General features: G+C 35.7%; 3 protein-coding genes across 3 annotated transcripts in view; 2 read left to right on the top strand and 1 right to left on the bottom strand.

Annotated features, from left to right (window-relative positions):
* Positions 1–5,092: 5,092 nt before the first annotated feature.
* On the bottom strand, positions 5,093–7,170 carry LOC9313203 (uncharacterized protein DDB_G0271670). The gene is made up of 3 exons (XM_002875426.2): positions 6,754–7,170; positions 5,738–6,673; positions 5,093–5,656 (listed from the first exon to the last, which is right to left on the bottom strand). The coding sequence occupies exons 1-3, from the start codon at positions 7,105–7,107 to the stop codon at positions 5,390–5,392; spliced, it is 1,557 nt and encodes a 518-aa protein (XP_002875472.1). The 5' UTR covers positions 7,108–7,170; the 3' UTR covers positions 5,093–5,389.
* A 13,362-nt stretch (positions 7,171–20,532) lies between these two features.
* On the top strand, positions 20,533–22,322 carry LOC9313201 (serine-rich adhesin for platelets). The gene is made up of 3 exons (XM_002877087.2): positions 20,533–20,925; positions 21,003–21,719; positions 21,836–22,322. Exons 1-3 carry the CDS (start codon positions 20,575–20,577, stop codon positions 22,097–22,099), a joined length of 1,332 nt encoding a protein of 443 aa, XP_002877133.1. The 5' UTR covers positions 20,533–20,574; the 3' UTR covers positions 22,100–22,322.
* Positions 22,323–23,776: 1,454 nt separating this feature from the next.
* LOC9313200 (uncharacterized protein DDB_G0271670) overlaps positions 23,777–24,485 on the top strand; it is a 2,357-nt gene continuing 1,648 nt past the window's right edge. Inside the window, 3 exon segments of the mRNA XM_021026943.1 lie at positions 23,777–24,253; positions 24,336–24,455; positions 24,457–24,485. The exon segment at positions 24,457–24,485 is cut by the window's right edge and continues 1,060 nt beyond it. Of these exon segments, the coding sequence (XP_020882602.1) occupies positions 23,897–24,253; positions 24,336–24,455; positions 24,457–24,485 (506 nt within the window). The 5' untranslated portion in view covers positions 23,777–23,896.

Genomic DNA, 24,485 nt, shown 5'->3' with positions numbered 1-24,485 from the left:
ACAATTGTTAAAATTTGTGTAGATAAGTAAATGTGTTACTTTTTAGCTAATTTATTTAAACCTTACTCTTTTGTAAATTTTTGGATGACATCAAATGTTGAGTCAAAATATATCCTTGTTGCTTCCGTAGAATTCAAGTATAGGTTACTTTGTTCATGTTAAATGTATTTTTATTAATATAACCAAAACTGTTTAAAGGAATTTTTATCGTAAAACTCAGAAAGGTACTACATTTGTTTTCGTTCCAATAACAACATCCTTCCAGTCCTATCACTTATGAATTATTTGGTCGAAAGCGATATCCCGAAGCAGAAAAACAAGCTAAGAGCTGAAAACCAAAGCTGATTACAAACATTCTAAATACTTGGGGCATGAATAATGTAAATTGCACTCTAATACAGGGAAATGAATCACCTGTTTAGAATCTTCTTCAGCCTCCTTTGCTGACTTAGCATAATTCAGCAGGACCTGCAGCAGAAACAGAGTGTTTACTTCCAGATCAAAAAACTAAGACTAATGTGTAGCAATTAAGGAGATAAACCTATTGATGTGTCTCCATCATTCTAATGACTACAGAAACTGAAAGCAATCCTGAGCTAAAATCTTCATAACTCAAATTACTAATCTCACGAGTATTTTCTTTCATCAATTTCATTCAAAAAAACTACACCCAAACCTTCCCAATGTTCAGCAAATACTCGATCAAACCATTTCATTTTTTTCCGAGTGAATTTCGTCATGCAAAAAGCAGAGTTATCATATTTTCACTCCATGAACACATTACTCACAACATGATACCAAATTTTTATGCGAAACCCTCGGTTGATTCTTCTGGAGTTTAAATTGACACCGGTAAGGAAATAGAATCAGTACCTGAGTGATGAATTATTTTCCGGTGACAGTATGAAGGATATCAAAGTCTATAACGCCAAGCTACTGAAGCTTCTGAACCAATGCGACTACATTTCGATCCGATAATCTCACACTTGACTTCACCTGTTGGGCAAACTCGAACTAACGCTACAATTCCAACTATACATCATCCATCTCCCTCGCGTTCTCACCGGAATTTGAGTCTCAGATCATATTGATATCGTCGATACAAAGAAGCGTCAGTTTTTTTTTTGCGTCAGTCCTCAGATTCTTTTGATTATATTCAAATACCGTATTAAGTATCTTTCCTCAATTGAATTTACTGGTTCAACGTAAACCGACCCGACCGGGTTTATCTCGGAACACCTAAATTGTTTTGTAATTGAGGGTTTTGATACTTAAAACAAAATAAACCCTAATTCTTCAGAAAATCAGAACGGTTATTCTTTTCTCCTCTCTGCTTTAGTTCTTCTTCGCCGTAGCTGAATCTTTGTCTTGGATAGTTTTCTAATCTGATTAGGAATCATAATTTCTTCTAGCCTCCTAGAAATAAGGTTTTGACTGTAGAATATGAGCTACGATTTCTGAATTTTTATTCACTGAAACAGATTAAGCCAAAGAAGTCGCTACTCTTGGAGGCATGGAAACCAGTATCGATTGGATACAAAAGAAGGTATATATTGATGTTGCCATTAGATATATCTTGAATGTTGAAGAAGAAGACGAATTACTTGGTTTTCTTTCCCTCTGTTTGTAAATGTGATAGAATATGATCCAATCTACATACGGTAACTCATGATCATACGTAATAGGCTTTTCGTTAATATATCTAAAAACTCTTTCCGTAGGTGGTGGGACTGCATCGCATTGCCAGATGATGTTCATCCTTTTGATGAAGGAGCGTTGAGGATGGAGATTAAGAATTTTGCATGTACGGTATGTGTTTGAGTATATAAGTTGAATTTGCTTGCCATGTTGTGTAGAGATTACAAATCGCCATTTGCATCAATATCAAATCCTGACTGTTTTGCCAACTGAATTATATTGTTTTATCTCCGGTATTTGGAGCTCCTGAAGACAGCCATATTTGACAAAGAATGTGAAGCTCGTATCCCCATCATCATTTTGATATATGTTGTACCATTGTTTCTTTGTTTCATACTTTACTCACTAAGGGTCATTCCTTGACCCTAGAAAGTTTTCTCACTCGAAATCTAAGGGAATAGCATCGGCATGTTTGAGCTGAGTAACCTGTAAGAGTCGTCAATTCCTGTTTATATCCTTACATTTACAATGAATTTACCCACAATATGTTTGATCTTTGGCGGAGATTTGGTGGTAGCATTACCAGTAGAGGACTATTTCTTGTATATTTATGATCTTCCTGATGCCGAAAAGGTGTGAACAGAATAACGCTTTCGGCCCATTCTTATTGTTCTTTGACCAAAATCTATCGACTCTTACCAGTTTTTTATTCTCATTATCCTAGGAAGAAGCCGAGGAAATCACGAGACTGTTTCTAGATGCTCTTGGTGATGAGTATTCGGTCTATTGCCAAGGTTAGAAATGAAAGGAACATTGTCACCATAAAACAGAGGAGTTATGTAACTTGAAACCAAGATTTGACATTATTATGTTTAGGAACGGCTTTCTTCCCTCTACAGAGCTGTATGAACCATTCTTGTCGCCCTAATGCAAAAGCCTTCAAAAGAGAAGAGGTATATTTCTAACATGTCGTCCTCTTTATGGTCTACACATCTCAAGGATTAAAATTTTTTCAACAACACTTTGGGACTGAAGTCGATTCATCCATTTGGAACTCTTTTTTACTTGTGGGTTTTGCAGGACAAAGAAAAACAAGTTTTGCGAGTTTTGTGGGTTTTTTACACTGATCCGGATTTGAACAGTGTTAGAAGGGTGGGTGTCTGGTTCTGTCCTAATTTTCTGCACGGAAAAAGTTTTGAGACTTGAGTTGTCAATATTATCTTTGTTTTTCAGGTTGTTTTGGAGGCAGATGGTTATCAACCTTATCTTATATCTACAAAGAAAGGGTTCAGATCGTTGATAAAGTTTGTCATTGAGTTGGCTAAAGACCCTCCACGTCTTCATGTTCATGAGGTGTGTTTATTTAAATGTTTTTTAGATAGATGCAGTAGGATTGAATTTTAGAAATTTACAGCATTGTGAACTGTTCATGGCTAGTCTAACTTGTGTACCTTAAACTCTTCGGACTGTTATTTAGAGTTTAGTCAAGTTTTCCCTGGTTGTACTGCTTTTATCTGGTTTAAAATGTCTTATTAAGTTAATATACGTTACCGTAGATGAAGGTTTTTTTTATCCTACTCTAAAAATCATTCATCCAGTTTCCCTTCTGTCAGATTTTTCTGTTACGCTAACATGGTCTTAACTTTTGATTAGTTTTTTTTCTGTTACACCAATTGTCATATTTTAAACACATATGGCCCATCTATTATGGGCTATTTTGTTTAGTCCTACACATTTATAATTAGAGGTTGATGTGTTAAAAATAAAAGCTGACTCATATTAACGAAATGTTTTGATTGGAAGGGAAAAAAGCTGATGTGTAAGCTCCAGAAAAGCCTAAAATGCTGATGTGGCGACCATATGGAGAGAGATAGTCTCCTTTCATATATATGATTCCGAAGAGAGTTAAAAGTTTAGTAAAATGAACCCAAATATGATGACCTTTTTCATCACGGTTGTTTGTATTTACCGGAAGCGAAGATCGAGAACATATTAAGGACTACGAGAATTACATACATTACCTCGGAATATTGTTCAAGTGGAAATTCAGGATAATGAAAATTCGTATTGAGTAAACCCTAAGCATGGCAGTGGTGGTTATCATATCGGAAATGGATGGAAGAATATCAAAGATGCAAGACATCTTAGGACAGGCGATATCATCAAACTATATTGGAGTAGTGATACTAAATTTATTTTTACAATGTAGTTAGTCTTCTATGTTTTCGTAATGGCTTGTCCCATCTGTTGTTTTTTCTGTTTTATTTTATTACAGGTCTATTTAACTAATCTTGGTTTTCATAATAATAATTTTGATGAAGTTTTTATGTTTTTAACTAATAAAAAAAACATGTCAATCCTGATGAAAATTATGCATAGATATGCTCTGGTAACTCCTCTTATTTTTCCCCTATTCATACATACAAATCCTCTACATAAGCCATATAATCCTATGAGTTTTGCATCCGAAAATGCTTGTAAAACAACTTACCTTAATTGTGAGGCCAAATTCTATCTATGACATGCATGCCAATATCAACCTCAAAGTATTTTTTTCCAAAATAAAAAAAAGCACATTCCTCAACAAGAAGAATACTGAAAGAGTTTGGGTCTCACCAAGTAGAATTCATGTTGCGGACCCGTAAGAACATGTTTTTCGTTATACGGTTTCATTTGTTTTTCTTTCTCGACCACTCAAATGGAGATCATCTACGTTTGCAACACGTCCCAATATCTTAAGTAGTTACATAAAATATGCGGTTGTATCAATAGGGAAATTCTTACCTTCTAAACTTCATCATTATCTACTTCAACAATTGCATCATAAAAACAAACGTAAACCGTCTTTTACATACAATTGAAAATTGAGTTAAGATGAAGAATGAATAGTTTCAATGATATATCTAAACCAATACAACAAAGAAACCATAAATAACCAAAAGGTCTCTGTTCTATATTTTTCTTTTTAGGTTTATTCTTCAATCTGTGTTTTTTTTCTTTCTTTTTATTTTGGTTAATTTCTTAGAGTGAGTTTAATCATCGAATATCTCATTCGCCGTGTTTTCTGATGGGTCTAAAGCATGAAATTTTCTATTGCCAAATGAGAATAGTTAGATAAATCTATTTATTTGTTAAAATGTTGTCATTTAGCATCAACAAAACTAAACTTGGAGTATTTTTACAGAGAGAGTAAAAATCTTTATAGTCGAAAAAAAACAATATGAAAATGTTGAAGAGAGAAGAGAGACGTATGTTTCTCATAATTGGACACAAATTATGAGAAACTCAAACCACCGATGACTACACTCATGTTCCGAGTATGTTTCTCTAAACCTCTTGTAAGAATGTCTGGTTAGTGAAATTGATCCTCTTGACGTCCTAAGTTGCACTCTTAAGTCCAATATCTTGTAAATGCATACGATGAAATTTCGAGCGATCTTAAAAGTAGACCTTATTTACTTGTAAGGAGAAGATGATTATTCAAAAATCCCTTTAATAGGTATCACTCACTTTTGTATGTTAACATACAAAGCGGTTACAATCTATCTGTATCGTTTTTTTTACAGAGTTATTACTTGCATACATCGGTTTATAGGCATGCATTGCTTGCTTACCTATAACCGATCTTAGTTTTATTTACATGAAAAATAAATGATCTAATAGTTAATTAGCTACTTATTATAATATTTTGGCATTACTGGTTTTGTCTTTCTTGGTGATCTTTGGCGATAAAGCAACTTCGCCTTTGAACTCAATTAGTCTTGACCATTCCTGCATTGCCCTGCTGCTGAGAAGCAGCAGAAGATGAGGATGAGGATGAGGATGACGATGAACTCGAAGAAGCAGCGGTCTCAACAAATTGGGTGGTGACTTTTTCCCACTTGGTGATTGTCTGCTTGAGCTCTGACTGTTGTGTTGATGACACGGTCTTGCCACTCACCAGTTTACTGTTGATATCTTGAATTTGTTTGACACACTTCATCAATTCATCTTTGCTGGTGTCCAAGTTGCTCTTCATCTATCATACCACAAATAAATAGTTATGACTTTGTTTAACTTTAATCAAAGGAGTACGAAATTTGAGTTCGAATTTACGCACCTTTGCTGATTTGACATTTTTTGAGCTAACTGTAGCCATGGCTTCAGAGAGTTTACCAGTGGCTGCTTTTGAGGCAGAAACATAGTCTTTCGCGGTTTTGGAACCAACGCTTGCGGAAGCTTGCATGGAAGACTTCAGAGACTCGAAGAAGACCTTGAGTTCCGACTTTGCTGCATACTTCTTCTCGAGTTGAGTTATGAATGACATTACTTCTTTGGAAGTCTCACTCTCGACTTGTTTCACTGTTGTGGTGGTTGTGCTACTAGATGAACTTTCGCTCGATGATTTTGATTGTCTTTGGCTCGATGTCTTTGTTTCTTTGTTCTTGGAGAAAGCTCTTGCCCCATTTACAATTCCTTGAGCACTAGCGCTTCCTTGAGAACTTGCGCCTCCTTGAGCACTCGCACTTTCTTTTGAAGAGGATTTGCCACCAACTGAACCAGATGGGCTGGCCTTGGGACTTCCGCTCGGACTGCCCGAATTTTTACCTGTAGTGTCTTTGAAATTTGCTCCAGCAGCACTTCCACCGCTTGATTCTTTTGATTTGGTAGCAGCACTTCCACCGCTTGATTCTTTTGATTTGGTATCAACACTTCCGCTGGAAGAACTTCCACTACTCGATTCTTTTGTCTTGGTAGAAACACTTCCGCTAGTGGAAACCGCTCCAGATTTAGTTGAGGATTCACTACTTGCAGCTCCACCAACAATAGAACTGTCATTAACATCGACATCAAGACCATAAGATGCTATATTGATTGACTTTCCTTTCTTCTCGGAGGCCGACTTTACGAATGTAGCAACCATTTTAGTCCATTTCACCATAGATATGACCAACTCTTTCTTTTGCTTCAATGTCATTATCTTTGTATTCTTCTTCTGCTCAACCAAAGTCTTTCCCATAGACAACAGGGTCGCCTTCATACCCCCAGCCTCCGCCTGTCGTAAAACAAGCAACAATTAAAACAATAACAAAAAAATTAATATCACATGAATAGTATATATGGTATAGGACTTACTGATTTTTCGCCTTTACCAGCACTCAATGCAGACATGGCCTTGAAAAGTGCGTCACATTTGGTTGTCATCTCGGCATCAACATTTTTTGTTGAGGCAGATGTCGTCTCGATGAAGGACATGTAAGACTTGAACTGTGTAAAGAATGTCTTGAACTCTGCAGTCGCGGGAGAGCTACCTTCTAGATCAGTCACCAACGTCATCATACCCTTGTTGGCGAAAGGCGTAAACTCGTTACATTTTCTTGGAAAATTCTTCTTCAAGTAAAGTTTTAATAAGAACGTTCCTTGCGCTTCATAGATCACACTTGATGCTACTACTAACATCAGACATATCCCTAGTGAAATTCTTGCCATTTTTTTTTTTTTTTGGTTTTGGTTTTGTTTTGTTTTTTTTTTTGTTTTTCTCCTTTTTGGATGGTTTTACTTTCTAGGAGAACTGGGTACGGTTTATATAGATGCCTAAAAATTCTATTTTTATGTGAATAAGAGAAAATGGTGGATGGATTTAAGGTCACGAAAGAATAGCATAATAAGAGGCTCTCATTCTCCTCTCCATATTTTGGCGACAATTTCTATTGCTGTGATCCGCATTTCTCTTTAATCTATATTTAGATGGATCAAATTATTATGTAATTGACTCTTAAATCAAATTTGTGCAACATTCGTTTATGACCACTACTTTTTTCGGTCTTTATGATCATCATATCTAGTTATGTAATTGACATTTTGATTAGTGTACCAGAATCTTTGCTTTCTGGTCACTTAACATAAGCTAGGTACATCTCTTACTAGTGGACCAATCTTCTATGTGGATACTCTGTTTATAGCATGTTACAATATTATTGCTCTTGCTTTCTGGTATTAAAATTATCGCTCTGTCATGTAAGAAGACTATATCCGTAGTTAACTTATATTAATTCAGATTGCTACTTCGATTATGGAAATTTTTTTAAAATTTTAGACAATATAATATCTAATGCATACATGATAAACATTTTTTTTTTTGGTAGGAAAGAGGGAGGCTTGCTCCCATTTATTAAAATAAAATAAAAAACAACTACGAGCGGACTCGTCTTGGGCGCGCAGACCCAATCACGTCGTCGCTAAGTAAAGGCTCGACAACATCCGGAACAACAATACAAGAATGAAAGCCAATAGGCAAAGAAAAAGCATAGTTCGCTAACCCGTCAGCTAGACGGTTAGCCTCCCTATACACGTGTGAAATACGGACTATCCAGTCCTTCGATAAGAAGCCGTGGCACAAGCGTACCAGGAACGACAACGGATGTCTCTCGCTCACCCCTGTCTTGAGGAATCCAACTACCAACTCCGAGTCTACCTCCAACTCCACTCTCCGTAACTGCTTCTCCCAAGCAATATAGAGCCCGTAATAGACGCCCCACAACTCCGCTAGTGGAGCCGTACACCTTCCTATGTTGAGTGCAAAACCGCCACGCCAACTTCCGAATTCGTCCCGCAGCACTCCTCCCGCCGTGGCCAGTCCCGGATTCCCTCGAGATGCACCGTCAGTGTTCAGCTTAAACCACCCGGAGGGTGGCGCACTCCAACCCACCAGAACTTCTATTCTGCTTCCCCGTGGAATAGCCTCCTTGATTTTCAGATTAGCCAATGTCACCTCTTTAGCTTTCTCTTTTACAAATCTTGTTCTATCCCGACACTTCCCCTCGTTCCCAAAGACATTATCACACCTCCACTTCCAAGCCCACCAAACACCCATCGCAAAAACCGTGGACCAAGTACTCTCATATATGTCACCTTCGTCTCCTAAATTCCCGTACACCCATTCAAGAAGTGATTGGTCAAAGAAGTCGCGTCTCCTCCGCTGCGGCACAATCCGCTGCCAAAGGCCAAGCATTGCAGGGCAATCACGGAGAATGTGAATTATTGTTTCATATCCGCCGTTACATACTTGACACACCGCCGTGGTGCCAAGGTGTCTTCTATATCTCTCCGTGTTTGTCATCAATGCTTGATTACCAACTAACCATAAGAAAGTTCTTACTCTCTCCGGCGCCACCACTCTCCAAATCCGGCCATAGAAACCCGCAACATCTGCTTTCGGGCTCTCATTCTTTATTAACATATTAAACGCAGATTTAACTGAGAATTCACCATTCACACTCTCTCCCCATGCCACACGATCCCCAGCTCCCGTGACATTATCCAACACCACGGAGAGAAGCTCCAACCATGTATTCTCCGAAACAAATGGTTTGATCATCTGCGTGTCATGATAAACATTGTTAAAGGTAATGTATTCCTATGTTCATTAATAGTTTTTTTGTATGATGGTGGAAATATTAAAAGGTTCAAACTAAAAAATATAATTTAATTAATTTGATTAAAATAATTAAACTATTCTATTCAATTCATCTTAAAATCCCTATAATATGTTTACTATTGTATAATACTAGGGAGTGATCCGCGGTACACCGCGGGACGAATTATTTTTTTAAATTTATAATTTAAAATTTTTTTTGATTATGTATTATCTATAAAATTTGCAAATTGTATCATTTTTAAGATATTTATATTTTATAGTTTACAATTTCCATTAACTAAAAGTATACTATGAGACAATTTTTGTTTTATACAATCTTAACTAAATCAGCATGATTCGATATGTCTAATATTGGTGGTGTTAAAAATAATAAAATGAGGATTTAACCTGTATTGAAGCTGCATGTTAATGATATTTTAAATTTCTATTAATGTTGATTCAAACTCGTCTTGTCATATAACCCCGTCCTGCAATATAATTCGTCTCGTGTTATTTTAATTTTTTATATGGTCAAATTTTCTAATATTATAATTTTTTTATTGATTTGAATATATCAATTATAATATTTAATACCTTTTAAAAATTTCATATTTATTATATCTGGTAAAATTAAATATTTCAACTAAAATACCGAGTTAAACGGGATACAAACTTTTACATTTGGATGCTTGTTAAGTTAAGCTTCATGTTTATTCAGATTTAGATTCATTTTGATTTTATTTATAATAGGACTCTAAATCCTTGTTTAAACATTTTAGTCCCACATGAACATATATTTTTTTCATTAATTGAGTAATATATATATATATATATATATATATCCGTTTTTAAAATTTTGAATCACAATATATTGAGAAAAAAATAATATATTTTTGTAATTTTATATATTATATGATGATAAGAGAATCATAATTTTAAATCTTAACCAAATCTTCAAAATATCTATATTATTAATTATGGAATATGATATAGATAATTAAGGCAATATCCGACTTAAAGATTTCTGGGTTCTAGCTAGATATCAATTTTGACCTGACCCACCAATGGCATTTCTTGTAAATATATTCTAACTCCAAGATTTATTTCAAAAATGTCTCCGAAAATGTATATATAGACTATAAGAATGTTGGAATTCACATGGGAAAATGTTTTAAGATCAAACAAACCCTCAAGAGAGAATTCTAAGAACCCTCAAAAGACTAACTAAATTCACTGAAAATCAATCATTCGTATAAATTATGTTTAATATACAATATTTAGACGAGAGAAATTTGAATCTTCTATTGCTTTTTCAAAATCGGTTTCTAAACTACTAAAACTGGTATCTTTGACCCAAAAAAAACAGAAAGTAAAAAAACTACAAAAGTAGTATGAACTAGAGATGAGATCCGTGTGTTACACGGGTACGTTTGCTAGATTGTATTGTTCTTTATTTCTTTGTTAAATTTTGAAAGTGTATTCTATGTACTTGTGTTTGGTATTGGTAAAACTATATTTATATGTCACAATGTAGTCTAGTCAAAGCTTCTGGTTTTAGTATCAAACTATCAATTTATACTTTACTTTTGTTTAAATCCCAATGTTTTGGTTTTAGTGTCAGTCTAAGGGGGACTCGAGTCCCAAATCATATGCGAATGTTGTCAGCAGTAGGCCAAGTCTTTCTAAAGTTGATTTTGAAGTTTCAGTGGTTGATGGCAAAGCTACAGTGGCGGTGCCGGATTCTATTCTTGATGATGCAGTCCCTTTGTGGGAGGATTTTCTAATTGGTCGTTTCCCATCTACAGCTCCCCATGTTGCTAAGATTCATGTCATAGTCAACAAGATCTGGAACTTGGGAGATAAAAATATAAAAATCGATGTTTATGGTGTAAATGATACCACAGTGAAGTTTCGAATTAGAAACTCCTCTGCAAGGTTGCGGGCACTAAGACGAGGTATGTGGAATATCTGTGAGAAGCCAATGGTTGTCTCAAAATGGACTCCTATTCTGGAAGATGCTCAACCTGAGATTAAAACTATGCCCTTGTGGGTTTTGATCAAAAATGTTCCACAGTCTATGTTCACATGGCCGGGACTTAGTTTCCTTGCTAGCCCAGTGGGTGAGCCTAAGCGGCTGCATCCGGATACAGAGCTAGTGACAAATTTTGAAGAGGCAAAAATATTCGTTGAGGTTGATCTCACAAAGGTGCTACCAAAGACATATTTTTTCAACGTAAGAGGTGAGGAAATCTGTGTCAAATATGAGTACCCATGGCTTCCTCAACGTTGTGGGATCTGTAGGAAGTGGGGACACCCGGATGATGGATGCTTGGCAAATTTGGGTAAAGCTACTCAGACTGTTGCTAAGTTAGTATCTCAGGACATAGTTTCACCAGTAGATTCATAGGCAGTACGTAAAATCGACGCTGTCCAGGAGTCAGTGAAGAACTTAGGTAGTGAATCAGAGCTTCCGGTTGACGGAGCGGTGGTGGTTCATGGGGATGTGGTCACCGAGGAAAAATCCCCTATTTCTTCGGCTATGGATGGTGAGGGTCCGCAAAAGGAGGGTGAATGGCAGCAAGTTAATAATTCTGGGTCTAATAAATGTTCTGGTAAGAAGTTGGTTTACGGGCAGGTTCAGATTGCTTCTCCTACTCGCTTTGAAATCCTTCGAAACGAGAAGGAAGAAGGAGAGATTATTCCAGAATCTGATTTGGTTGATGAAGTACGCTCACAACAAGTTCCTGTCGTGGTGCAAGAGGAAGGATCAGTTGTAGAATTGGCACAAAAACAACAAACTACCTCAGTTGGGTTGCGGGTGCCTCCGGCAAGAAATTCAAAGAATACTCATAAGTTTTTATCAGTCTCATCTCAGAAAGCTAAGGATAATGTCCCCAGCAATTTCAGCAAGAAGAACTCCAAACAAAAACATTAATGTCTGATTTTATTTGGAACATTCGAGGCCTTAACAAATCAAATAAGCAAAAAGTCATTAGGGAGTGGATTCGAAAGAATTATTTTCAGTTTGGGTGTTTAGTTGAAACTAAGGTGAAGCAGCGGAAGGCAGACTATGTGATGAATAAAATATTTGGTGACTGGAACATGGTGTCTAACTATGAATTTAGTCGTCTGGGAAGGATCTGGGTGACATGGAACAAGCAAACTAAGGTTCAGGTAGTATTTAAAAGTGGGCAGCTGATCACATGTTCCATTCTTTTGCATGGTGAAACAGAGGAGTTTTGGTGTACTTTTATATATGCTTTAAATACTGCATAAGAAAGAAGCGATTTATGGAGTGATCTCAAGCAACAACATGATCTTGCTTCATTTCGGGGCAAACCTTGGATCTTGTTAGGCGATTTTAACGAGACTCTGGACTTAGAGGAACACTCTCATTGTGATGTTTCTCCTATGGTTACTTCAGGGATGAGGGAGTTTCAGGACGTGGTGCGGTATTGTTCACTTGGTGACATGAGGGCTCATGGCCCACTTTTCACTTGGTGTAATAAACGAGAGAATGGTCTTATTCATAAGAAGCTAGACAGAGTTCTTCAAAATGTTGATTGGCTTAGCAGATTTCCGCAGTCTTATTACGTGATGGAATCAGGAGGTTGTTCGGATCATCTACGAGGAAGATTTTTCTTGAGTGCTGATTTTCAGAAACCAAAAGGGCCATTTAAATTTACAAATGTCATTGCGTCCCAACCGGAGTTTCTATCTTTAATAGCAGATTATTGGTGTGCATCTCCAGCACTATATCATTCTACATCTTCATTATTTCGATTTTCAAAGAAATTGAAGCAACTTAAACCGATTTTGCGTGAATTAAGTCGTGGGAAACTGTCAGATATTTCTCGAAGATCTGTGGAGGCATATGATGATTTGTGTGTAAAGCAGCTAAGTTCTTTTTCTAATCCATCACCAGGAGAGGTTGTTGTTGAGGCTATGGCTTTGATAGATGGGAGAGGGTATCGGGCTTGGAAGAGAATTTCCTGAAACAAAAATCTAAGCTGCATTGGTTGCATGTGGGGGATAAGAATAACAAGATTTTTTACAATGCAATACAGGAAAGGATTGCTTTAAATGCTATTCATGAGGTTATTGATCCGGATGGCATTTGTCTCAAGAATAAGGAGGATATTAAGGCTGAGGGTGTTCGTTTCTTTTCGGATTTGCTCACTCACTCTCCGGTGGAGTTCACGGGAATTGCATTGGAAACTCTCCAAGAGCTGCAACCTTTTCGGTGTTCAGCCCAAGATCAACTACAGCTCATGCGGGAAGTAACGGCAGAAGAGGTGAAACAGGTTGTGTTTTCTATGCCTACTAATAAGTCACCAGGACCAGATGGCTACACGGTGGAGTTTTTTAAGGAGGCTTGGTCTGTAGTTGGTAGTGATCTTGTGGTGGCAATACAATCCTTCTTCATTTTTGGTTTTTTACCAAAAGGGGTAAATTCAACAATCTTAGCACTCATTCCTAAGACAACAGATGCAAGAGTGATGAAGGACTATAGACCCATCTCCTGCTGCAATGTTGTGTACAAAATAATTTCGAAGATCTTGGCAAATCGTCTCAAAAAAATCTTACCCAGTTTCATTGCCCCGAATCAATCTGCTTTTATTAAAGACAGGCTTTTGATGGAGAACCTACTCCTTGCCACAGAGCTGGTGAAAGATTATCATAAAGAAGAAGTGTCTTCCCGTTGTGCGATGAAGATTGATATATCAAAGGCGTTTGATTCTGTGCAATGGTCGTTTCTATTGACTGTGCTTGCAGCATTAAACCTTCCTGACAAATTTATTCATTGGATTAAATTGTGTATCTCCACAGCTTCTTTTTCGGTTCAAGTTAATGGAGAGTTGGCGGGTTATTTTAACAGTACGAGAGGGATACGACAGGGGTGCTCACTATCACCTTACTTGTTCGTAATTTGTATGAATGTTCTATCATTGTATCTCGATAAGGCTGCGGTAGCGGGGAAATTTGGCTTCCACCCGAGGTGTAAAAACATGAGACTCACGCATCTCTGTTTTGCGGATGATATTATGGTTTTTTCTGATGGTAAAGCTCGTTCAATGGAAGGGATTCTGGAGGTTTTCAAGGAGTTTGCAGCTATGTCGGGATTGAATATTAGTATTGAAAAGTCTACTCTGTTCTTGGCTGGGGTCTATGGTCCTTCCCGTGATGATATATTAGCCCGGTTCCCCTTTGATTCAGGTTCTCTGCCAGTCCGCTATTTGGGGCTGCCTCTTCTTACTCGGAGGATGCCATGGTAGATTGTCTCCCATTGATTGAAAAGATTAAATCAAGAATCAGTTCTTGGAAGCACCGCACTCTATCTTATGCTGGAAGATTGCAACTATTAACTTCGGTAATAGCCAGTCTAATAAATTTCTGGATTTCTGTATTTAGATTACCAAGTGCCTGCATTAGGGAAATAGAGCGTATTTGTGCAGCTTTTCTTTGGTCGGGACCAGCTCTTAACTCTAAGAAAAATAAGATGGCTTGGAAGGATGTGTGTAAACCGAAAAGTGAGGGAGGCTTGGGGCTGAAATCGATCACAGAGGTTAATAAGGTGGCATGTTTCAAGTTGATTTGGCGTATAGCTTCAGGTGCAAACTCACTTTGGGTTAACTGGATCAAGAGGGAACTCATTCGCACAGGTTCTTTTTGGTCCGTTAATGACAAAAGTAGTGTTGGATCTTGGATGTGGAAGAAGCTTTTGAAATATCGTTCGCAAACAAAAGAGTTTCACCAAATGGAGATCAGAAGTGGTGTACAAACTTCTTTCTGGTATGACAAATGGTGTGCTCTAGGTCGCTTGTATGAGGAATTAGGAGACAGGGGATTTCTTGCTCTCGGAATTTCGTCGACGGCATCTGTAGCCTCTGTTCTTGCGAGCCATAGGCGCCGTCGACACCGTTTAGAAATTCTAAACAGAGTTGAAGTGGAGATTGATCATCTAAGGGCCAAGGGTCTAAGTCTGGAACATGATAGAGCTTTGTGGAGAGACTCGCACAATAAATATAAGTCACATTTCACTACCTCTGGTACATGGCATCAGATTCGTGAGCAGGGTCATGAAAAAAGTTGGCACAAGGGCATTTGGTTCTCTGATTCCATTCCGAAATACTCTTTTATGCTTTGGCTTGCAGTACATCACAGGCTTACCACTTGTGACCGTATGCTCTCATGGAACAGGGGAGTCAATCCAGCGTGTGTTCTCTGCCAAGATCCACTGGAGACGCAAGAACATTTATTCTTCACCTGCAGTTTTGCTTCTCGGGTATGGGAAAACTTAACTCGTAAGCTACTTCAACATCGGTATGCTTGCTGTTCACGGCGATACTACCTCTGCTCACGGACCCCTCAATCAAGGGAACACATCGCTACATCTTAAGACTTCTCTTCCAAGCCACTGTTTACTCAATCTGGTTCGAACGCAATCGTCGAAGACATGGAGAAATCCCTAGCTCGCCGGAACAGTTGATCAAGTTTCTCGATAGATTGGTGCGGAATAAGATCTCTTCCATCCAATCTCTTGGCTCACGAAAGCTTGAAGATGGTCTGCAGATTTGGTTCGACTTAAGAAGCTAGCTCTCTTCTTTTGATCTAAAGTTGATTTAAGACTCTCAAAAACATTCAATTAAGGATGCATATATTGTAACATGGTTTTTTTGGGTTGAATAAATTTAACATTCATTCAAAAAAAAAAAAAAAAAAAAAAAAAAAACTTTAACAAAATTGTTACCAGTTTATAAATAAGCATTTGTTTCTCATTATTATTATTTTGTTTTTTTTTTATATAAATTTGTATTCCTAAATGAAGTGCAATAAATTTAATTAAACTATTATCAATTTTTTTACTTAGAGAGTTAATAATGAAGTGCAATAAATTTAGTTAAACTATTATCAATTTTTTTAGGTTAAAAAAATCAATGGTTAAATGTTATCGTAAATGTATGATTGTATAAATGTTTTAAGATAAATAATTTATTTTTAAGAAAATACATGTTTAAATTTTGAAATTATATAATAAGAGTGTGAAAGTATAAATTCACATTGAAGAAAAAATAGAAAGATTAAGTGTATCTTAATAAGAAAATTATAGTAAAATAGAAAAAATTAAAATAATAGAATTATATATGTTATTGTTTTCTTTCTAAATAAAAAGTAAAATTTTCAAATATAGGTAAAAATCTAAATAAGTGTTGAGAATTTTCACAAGTATATATTTTCCGTCAGATTACATGACGCTCAAGTGAGCAAGAAAATCATGTAATTAATAAGAGAAAACAGGCTAAGAAGATGAGAAGGAGGAAATAATTTGAGTTAAGAATCAATTCAAAGTTCTATTAAATGTAAGCGCATAGAAGATAAAAAGAGAGTAGATATTAGGAGACGAATAACTGCATCACAGAAGATGACGAAAAAATGATAGATAAAAGTGTTTGAAAAGAAATTGACTAAGCATCGAATATGTGTATGCACATGACAAAAACAAACTCATTATGATATCATTCACTATGTTAAATGAATGAATTTCTATGGTTTAGATGATTTAGTTTAGTAAATAAGTTTGTCATATTCAAAATCGGGATAAACCATTGAGTCATGTAAGTACGGTAGGATAGATAAGATACGGACATTCAAGACTTGGTCAAAACTTTCTTCAAAACACGATAGTCATGTTTCAATAGGTAAATCGTGCACTACAAACATATGAAAATTACATGATTAACGTTTATATATTTTTATAAATTGATATGCAATCTTAGCAAATTTACTTTTAATATGGGGTACGATTAGATCAAAACCTCAAGAAAGATATACTAACAATATATAGTTATTGAATAAACTCTCTTCTAGATGAAATTTCATAGATGGCTATCAATACCTATCATTTTATATAACTTTTGTTATGATGTGGTATTTACCAAATATTTATGATAATTTCTATGTTGTATATTGCTTTATAAAACAAATAAGAATATATATATATATATATATATATATATATAGTTTTTGAAATTCAAATGATTTTTTTTTTAATAATTCGTATTGTAGTCAGTATAAATTTGATATCCCGTGCAACGCGCGGACGAATAAATCTAGTTGCAAGTTGCGTGTACACAATCTAGGATACTTGGTGAGGATATGAGTGTAGATTTATTCGTATGCGGGTATACAATCTAGATGCAAGTTAGAGGATATGAGTGTAGAATTATTCGTCAGACATGTGTAGATGCAAGTTAATACTGCCTTGGTTATCCCCCGGGCCGGCAGGCGTGAACTCCGAAGGGAGTGGATAGCAATCCGCGTGTACAATTATCCTAGTTCTGAAGATATTAACAGCTGCTTGACATCTCTCCCCATTCTCCATCTTCGCTCATGCGATCACAGTAAGCCTCATACTCCGAATATTGTATAAAGACATAACCATTTAGAAGATTACAAATCTAATTTTAAAAATCTGTAAGGAAATAGGTCTTATCTGCATATATTTTACGATCATTCTACGTATGTCGGCGTGGCTATCTGGATGGCCGTAGAGTTGATGGCTAAGTGCCCTGAATAAACAGTTTCCATCTCCACCCATCTAGATGATTTTGAGCCCCATTCTGTCAAGGCGTTCCTGGAAAAAAAAAACCCAACCAAGCCATTATCATTCACTAGGGATGAGACCCGCGCGTTGCGCGGGTAAGTTTTTGTACTTTGTCTTGTTCTTTGATTTTTTGTTTAATTTTGATCGTGTATTCTATGTACTTGTGTTTGGTATTTGTTAAGCTATATTTATATGTTACAATGTAGTCCTGTCAAATATTCTTGTTTTATTATGAAACTATCTAAATATGCTTTACTTTTGTTTAAATCCGTATGTTTAAATTTAAACGAAATTGTTACCAGTTTATTAATAATGTTAATGCATTTGTTTCTCAATTTTATTATTATAAATTTGTATTCCTAAACCCCAGTTTGGTGGTGAATATTAAACTTTAATATTCTCCACATTCCTTCCCATGTTTGTAGATAGCGATAACGTACTAATTTAACTCATTTCTTGGTTTATCCTCGACACCATTTCCAGATCCTTGACCATTGACACCATTTCCTTTTTGGATTACAAAAGTTGTTCCATCCATTCCTTTTGAAATGTATTTGAAGAGGTACTTGATTGCGCTTGATTTGTTACACCATTCTATGTTGATATGAGCTTTATACTTGGTCTGAATATGTAGATTGTGAGGAACCACAAATTGTTTTTGAAGTGCGCATAACACTTTAGTAGTGTAGAGGAAATCTGCATCATGTGTCTTTTGAAAAGAGAAGTTGAACATTAGACTTTAATTAGGGTAGTTAATTGTTGGAGCAAACTTTGTAGAATATTTGGGATACCTGTTCATCTGCTTTATATATAAATTTGTTATGCTGATTGTTGAACACCAATTCTTTCTTTAGTATTCCAGCCGATCTATCTGGTAGTGCAAAAGCTTCTCCGATTTTCATTCCCATCCTGCATTCATTAACCATTTTAGAAGGGGTATTAGAATCCGTATTTATATCAGTGAGTTAGTAGAGACGCATTGATAGCAACCTAACCTTTTTGTAAACTCCTGGATTGGCTTAATGTTGGTGTCAAAAAAGAACCTTGATGCGGATGTGGAGTTGAGATACCTTTAACAGTATGAATGATCATGTGTTAGTCTTTTTCTTAAGATTTGAGATTATTAGTTGATAGTAAATCCATCTGGTATTAACCTCCAAACACCTTTGAATTGATGGTAGTTACCAGCATGACAGAGTTAATTGTATTGTCAGGGCAAAGATGTGCAGGAAAGGTTGTGACAACATCATCCCATAGTGATAAGTAGATATTAATAGATCTTAAAATATATAAGATGAAGTAATGGAGCTGAACTTGCATATAAAGGGGTAGAATCCCTCATTTGTAATCATCCAAGTATTTTAAAGCATTTCTTTAATAAAGTTTTACCTTCTCTTTCTAAACGTTTACTTTTTCTCTCTAAGTTCCAAGTTCGAGTTCCGGGTGTTAGGCTTACTTAGCATTCACAAGGGGAGATAGTGCTAATGCCGCACAAATTGGTTCACAAGGAATCGGTCTGTGACACCTAGATCCAAGGTGCATCTTTGCACCACATTCGAAGATATTTATCAAGACTTTGGAGTCGTGAACGTTTGTAATATCCTTGATAATCTTGAATCCCCGGAACAACATGAGATTTTTGCCAATTGTCTGCGTTATGCGGCTAAGTCTAGTAGACGTGACTCTATTTCTGGTTGTCCTGCCATGATCCTACACTACAAGAGTATTCTCAATAGTATTGAACAAGGTATTAAATCTGCAATGAATGAGTTTGGAACTTACGTGGGACCTGATCAAGTGTTGAAATTTTATGATTTTCCTATGCCAGCTGTTTTTTTACTACATCAGCTTTAGATTCTTTTCTTAAAAAAATAAATAATTTAAACGCAGTTAAAAAGAATCAACTTATGCAACTTTTAGCTGGTGATGCGCAAATGATACTTGAAAAATATTTTGGAATAGGGAAGATCAAAAGATGGATGATGGTCATTGTCATGGGGATGATGGTCATGGTCATGGAGCTGATGACGCATAACCCGCTGGTCAGTAATACTCAAGAGAAGCCTCCATTACCTGATATCCAATGCCAACAATGATTTAATCAAATGTCTTTTGTCTATTTTTTCTTTGAACTCTAGTTCCATAATAACTTTTTGTTCTTTTCTTTTATCTATTACCATTTTATCATAAATCTATGTAGGTTTTTTAATAGATATCTATGTTGTTTTATATATTCTCATATGATATGTCCTTTTACTTGGATTAGACAATAACCAAAATTACATGAAAAGATCATTTAAATCGATCAAAACCTAGATTACTTGCTAGATCATATGAAAAATTATTATTATAAAAAAAAACATATATGAATAAGATCTTAAATGGGTAAAATTGGATTTGTATAGATACTTATTTTACAAATACATATATGCGATCTATAATATCGATATCCTATATAAAGGTTATCGAGTAGAGATGTACAAACTAGTTATTAATAAACTTTGAAGAACAATAATCGGTGGATAAATCCCACATAAGATAAACCAACAGAAAATAGTGATATCTCTGAAGACAAAAGCGTAGAAAAAGAAAGCCTAACCAAACAACCAAGAATGCAAGACGATACGCTAAAAATTAGATATACTGTCTATATACCTTATGGTGACATCCTATATACCTTCAACATAAAAAATTACTTTTTATAAAACTAAAAAGAAACAAAAAAACGTAAAAGAGTGCACCATCAATAGATTTGTGAAACGTAAGAACCATGAAGCTCTTTACTATTATTTTGACTTTAATCCACCAATTTCTCAATGTTCAGTGGATAAATAATTCTAAACATAGAACACTAAACATAACTATAAAAGCATACAGAGAATTGCATTTCAATTCATTCATTCTTCAACTTTTATTTCTAACAAGATATATAACTATGGCAAGAGTTCAGCTATTTTTATGCTTTACCATTCTTTTTGCATCTGTGACTCTTCTGGACGTCGTTTCAGCTCATTTGAAGCTTAAGCCAACTTTGCCTCAGATCGAACCTCCCCAGACGGTGAAGGATGTGGAACCTTACACCGTTAAAGTAGTGATGGTCTTTGTGTCAGACCTCGAGAAAGAATGTCCCAAGACAAATAAATTTAAGGCCTTCTTTGAGAAACTCAGGGCATACGCCAAGTATGTTTGCCCAATAAAAAGAAAAGACCAAGTAGATTACGACCGAGACATGAAGGCCAAGGCCGGAGGCCTCTTCCAGACCATATCTTCTTTTGCCATTGGAAAGGTAAAATTTCTTCAACGTGAAGATATATATGGTTATAATGAACCATTAATTTACTTTATCTTGCATATGTAAAACAGATAAAAAAGGAAATTCAAGAGGAGAAAATGGAAGTCATTAATACCTTTAAGTTTATGAGATTTCTTGCGGCTAAGATTATGGGAAGCCGCAAAAAGGATGAGAGCGAGGAATCAATGAAGCTAACAGCAGAACAACAAAAAGAAATCAATGAAGGAATCTTAAGATGGGAAACAATTATTGCTCGGATCACAAACACAATGGTAATGAGTACAAAAAATTCTTCTTCTAGTGAAGACTCTACTACGGGGAAGGAAGCTTCAAGCGGCAGCAGCAAAAAAGGAGGCTCTTCCGAAGACACTAAAGGTGCAAACACTAACAAGGGTGGAAGTCCATCCAGCAGCCCATCTGGTTCAAGCTCTTCCGCTAAAGGTGAAAGTGAGACTTCCTCTTCAAAAACTACCGGTGGAAGCTCTACAAGCGCTACTCAAAAGGAAAGCTCCGCTAGTGGAAATGTTGGCGCTAGTCAGAGCAGTGGTGTAACAGTAGCACAAGTTGAGGAAGAGACATCCAAAGATGTCTCGACATTCATAATGAACCTCGAAAAGAAATGTCCGCAAAAAGAGGAATTTAAGGTCTTCTTCGAGCAACTCAAGGGTACAATGACTGCTCCCGCCAAAGAAAGAAAAGGTTTGTTTTCTAGGATTAAATCTGCTGCTGGGAAACTATCTGGTGCGATGGCAGTTATGCGATCTAGAATTGGAAGCAAATCAGCAGAGGTAGTGAATATATCTAAGAAATTTTCCTTATCAAATGAATGCAAGTTCTTTTTATTTACAACCACAAAATTCATTTACGTAAAATCTAAGTTTTTTGTTTTGGGCTATGTCGACAGGTTAAAAAGTCTATGGAAACTTACCAAGAACAAGTGATGAAAACTCTCCAAGAGTTAGATACCATTCACAGTCAAATTGTGAGTCAGAATAAAGGAAAGAAAGAAGGATCTTTGACATGCACACCAGCACAACAAACTCAGATTAAGCAGACAATTACTAAGTGGGAACAAGTCACAACCCAATTCGTGGAGACCGCTATTCAGAGCGAGACAAAGTCTTCGTCAACTACTTCATCTTCTGTCGGCAAGATGAACACAAACTGAAATCAAAGGCATCACTAAAAGAATGCCCTATGTTAATAATAACTTTTGTTTTGTTGTAAATAAAACCAAGATTGATATAGGCCACCCATAGATCAGTCGAGTGATCTATACAAGGAATAAGTATGTAAATGATCTATACAAGGAATAAGTATGTAAATGTAAATATAAATTGTAATAAACAATAAGAAGTGAGTAAGCTAACTCTATGATTTTTATTGATATTTTTTTCTCCTTCAAAATTAAATTAAGCCACCGGGTTCGAATTCTAACATATTTTCCTCGGACCCAAAATTAGTGTTTGGGCTTAAAAAACATTGCACTACAAGAAAACAGTCGTTTTGCGAGGGACAACTGCGATGGAAAAAATTCCTCGCAAAATTGCGAGGGTATTGCGAGTAATTTGCTAGGAGGGAGTACGTCATCGCAAATATTACGACGGGTTTTTCCCTCGCAAATTTGCGAGGGATTTGCGGGTAATTTGGTAGACCAGAGTTATCAAAAAAAATATAGCATAACCATCTTTTAACTATAAAAAAAAAATTTGTAATTGATTTAATATCCCTACTTCCCTCTACCTAATCACTTTAATGTTGAAACTTCCAGGAAGAAACTTCGAATTGGGAGGGCAAAAATGTGATCACTTACATAGCACGTAACATCATATTAGTATACATAAAATGCCAAATAGTTGGCTTTTGGCCTATTTATGAAATGTTTCGCAGATCCTCTTTTAGGATAAAATAAATTAGTCCAGCCCTTTTTATATTTGATTTACTATCAAGTAAATATATAATACAATATTTAGCTTAAAATTATATATATTTATTATCATTAAAATATTTTTAAACACACAATTGATCTTGTTTCAAAAATATGTAGATCTATAATTTACATTTTCTCTAATATAATATGAATACCAATATAAAATATAACTTAAACCAAAAATTGATGTCAGAAAATATATGTATAAATCATCTCATAGCACGGACACTCTTCAGTAATTCTAGTTACCACAATAGTTTGTAATTAATGTGAGACTTGGATACAAAACATATTTTACACATAATTTGGTTTATGGATCTCTGAATTTAGTTTACGGTTTATGGTTTATAGATTTTATTGCAAATGTACATAGCCTCATTCAAAGATTGAACACAGTTGTGTGAAACCGTGTTGGAAATCATTTTAGTAATGAAACAATAATCAGAATACACCAAACTATATCTTAAGTTTATTATAAATTTCATATAAGTTTAGTGTTTTCCTTAACATTAAAATTATTTACCCACAATATGTTTTAAATATTTTTACATGATGTTCCAATTCAAGTTACATGCTAGTAGAGCATTTACACTGCTGATTTAAAGTCAGAAATTTAATTAGATCAGTTTTTAGTGTGATGAATTAGTCAAGGGTTCGAACTAGTATGACAAAAAGTTAGAATCTATTGTTGCACACACTTGTATTAGTCAGTGTCAATAATTTGATCCTTCTAAATATAGATTGAAGAGAAATGCGCACAGCAACATAAATTACCCCTCAAAATAGAAAGTAAATTAAAACATGTGAACCTCTTATTATGCTATTCTTTCGTGACCTTAAATCAATCCACTATTTACTCGTACTCACTTAAAAATAGACTTTTAAGCATCTATATAAACCCAGTTTCTCCTAGAAACAAAAATCATTCCAAAATCCCAAAAAAAAAAAGACAAAAATATTTATTAAAAATAAAAAAAATTAAAAATAAAATAATTGTCTTGCTCTGTTCTATTTAACTTTTCTTATATATAAAAAATGGCGAAAAATTTACTAGCAATATGTCTGGTGTTTATGGTTGCATCAAGTGTGGTCTATGAAGTGCAAGGGACTTTCTTGTTAAAGCTTTACTTGAGGAGGAAGTTTCCCAGACGTTGTGTCGACTTTGCCCCTTTTGCTAGCAAAGGTATGTTGATGCTCGTGAGCAACCTTGAAGGTGGATGTCCCGCAACTAGAGAGTTCAAACAATTCTTTTCAACGTTCAAGTCTTACATGAGCTTTATCAGCTCGGCATCGATATCCTCATCGAAAAACATTGATGTGGAGATGAATGGGAAATGTGAATTGCTTGCCAAGGCTATGTCTGCATTGACTGGAAGTAAAAGCAGCCAATCAGTAAGTCTAATACCATAACATTCATATGATATAAACAACATTTTGTGTTTTCTAAGATAAATGTTCCTTGTTTTTGCGACAGTCGGAGTTAAAAATTACCATGTTGTCAATGGGAAAGACTTTGGTTGAGCAGAAGAGGCAAGGTTCAAGGATAATGTCATTGAAGCAAAAGAAAGAGTTGGTTGTGGCTATGGTGAAATGGCACTAGAATTGTTGTAACATTCGTAAAGAG

Source organism: Arabidopsis lyrata (assembly GCF_000004255.2).
Source record: "Arabidopsis lyrata subsp. lyrata unplaced genomic scaffold ARALYscaffold_5, whole genome shotgun sequence".
Taxonomy (NCBI): Eukaryota; Viridiplantae; Streptophyta; class Magnoliopsida; order Brassicales; family Brassicaceae; genus Arabidopsis; species Arabidopsis lyrata.
The sequence above is the reverse complement of the archived record's forward strand: the minus strand, read 5'-3'. Positions and strand labels throughout refer to the sequence as shown.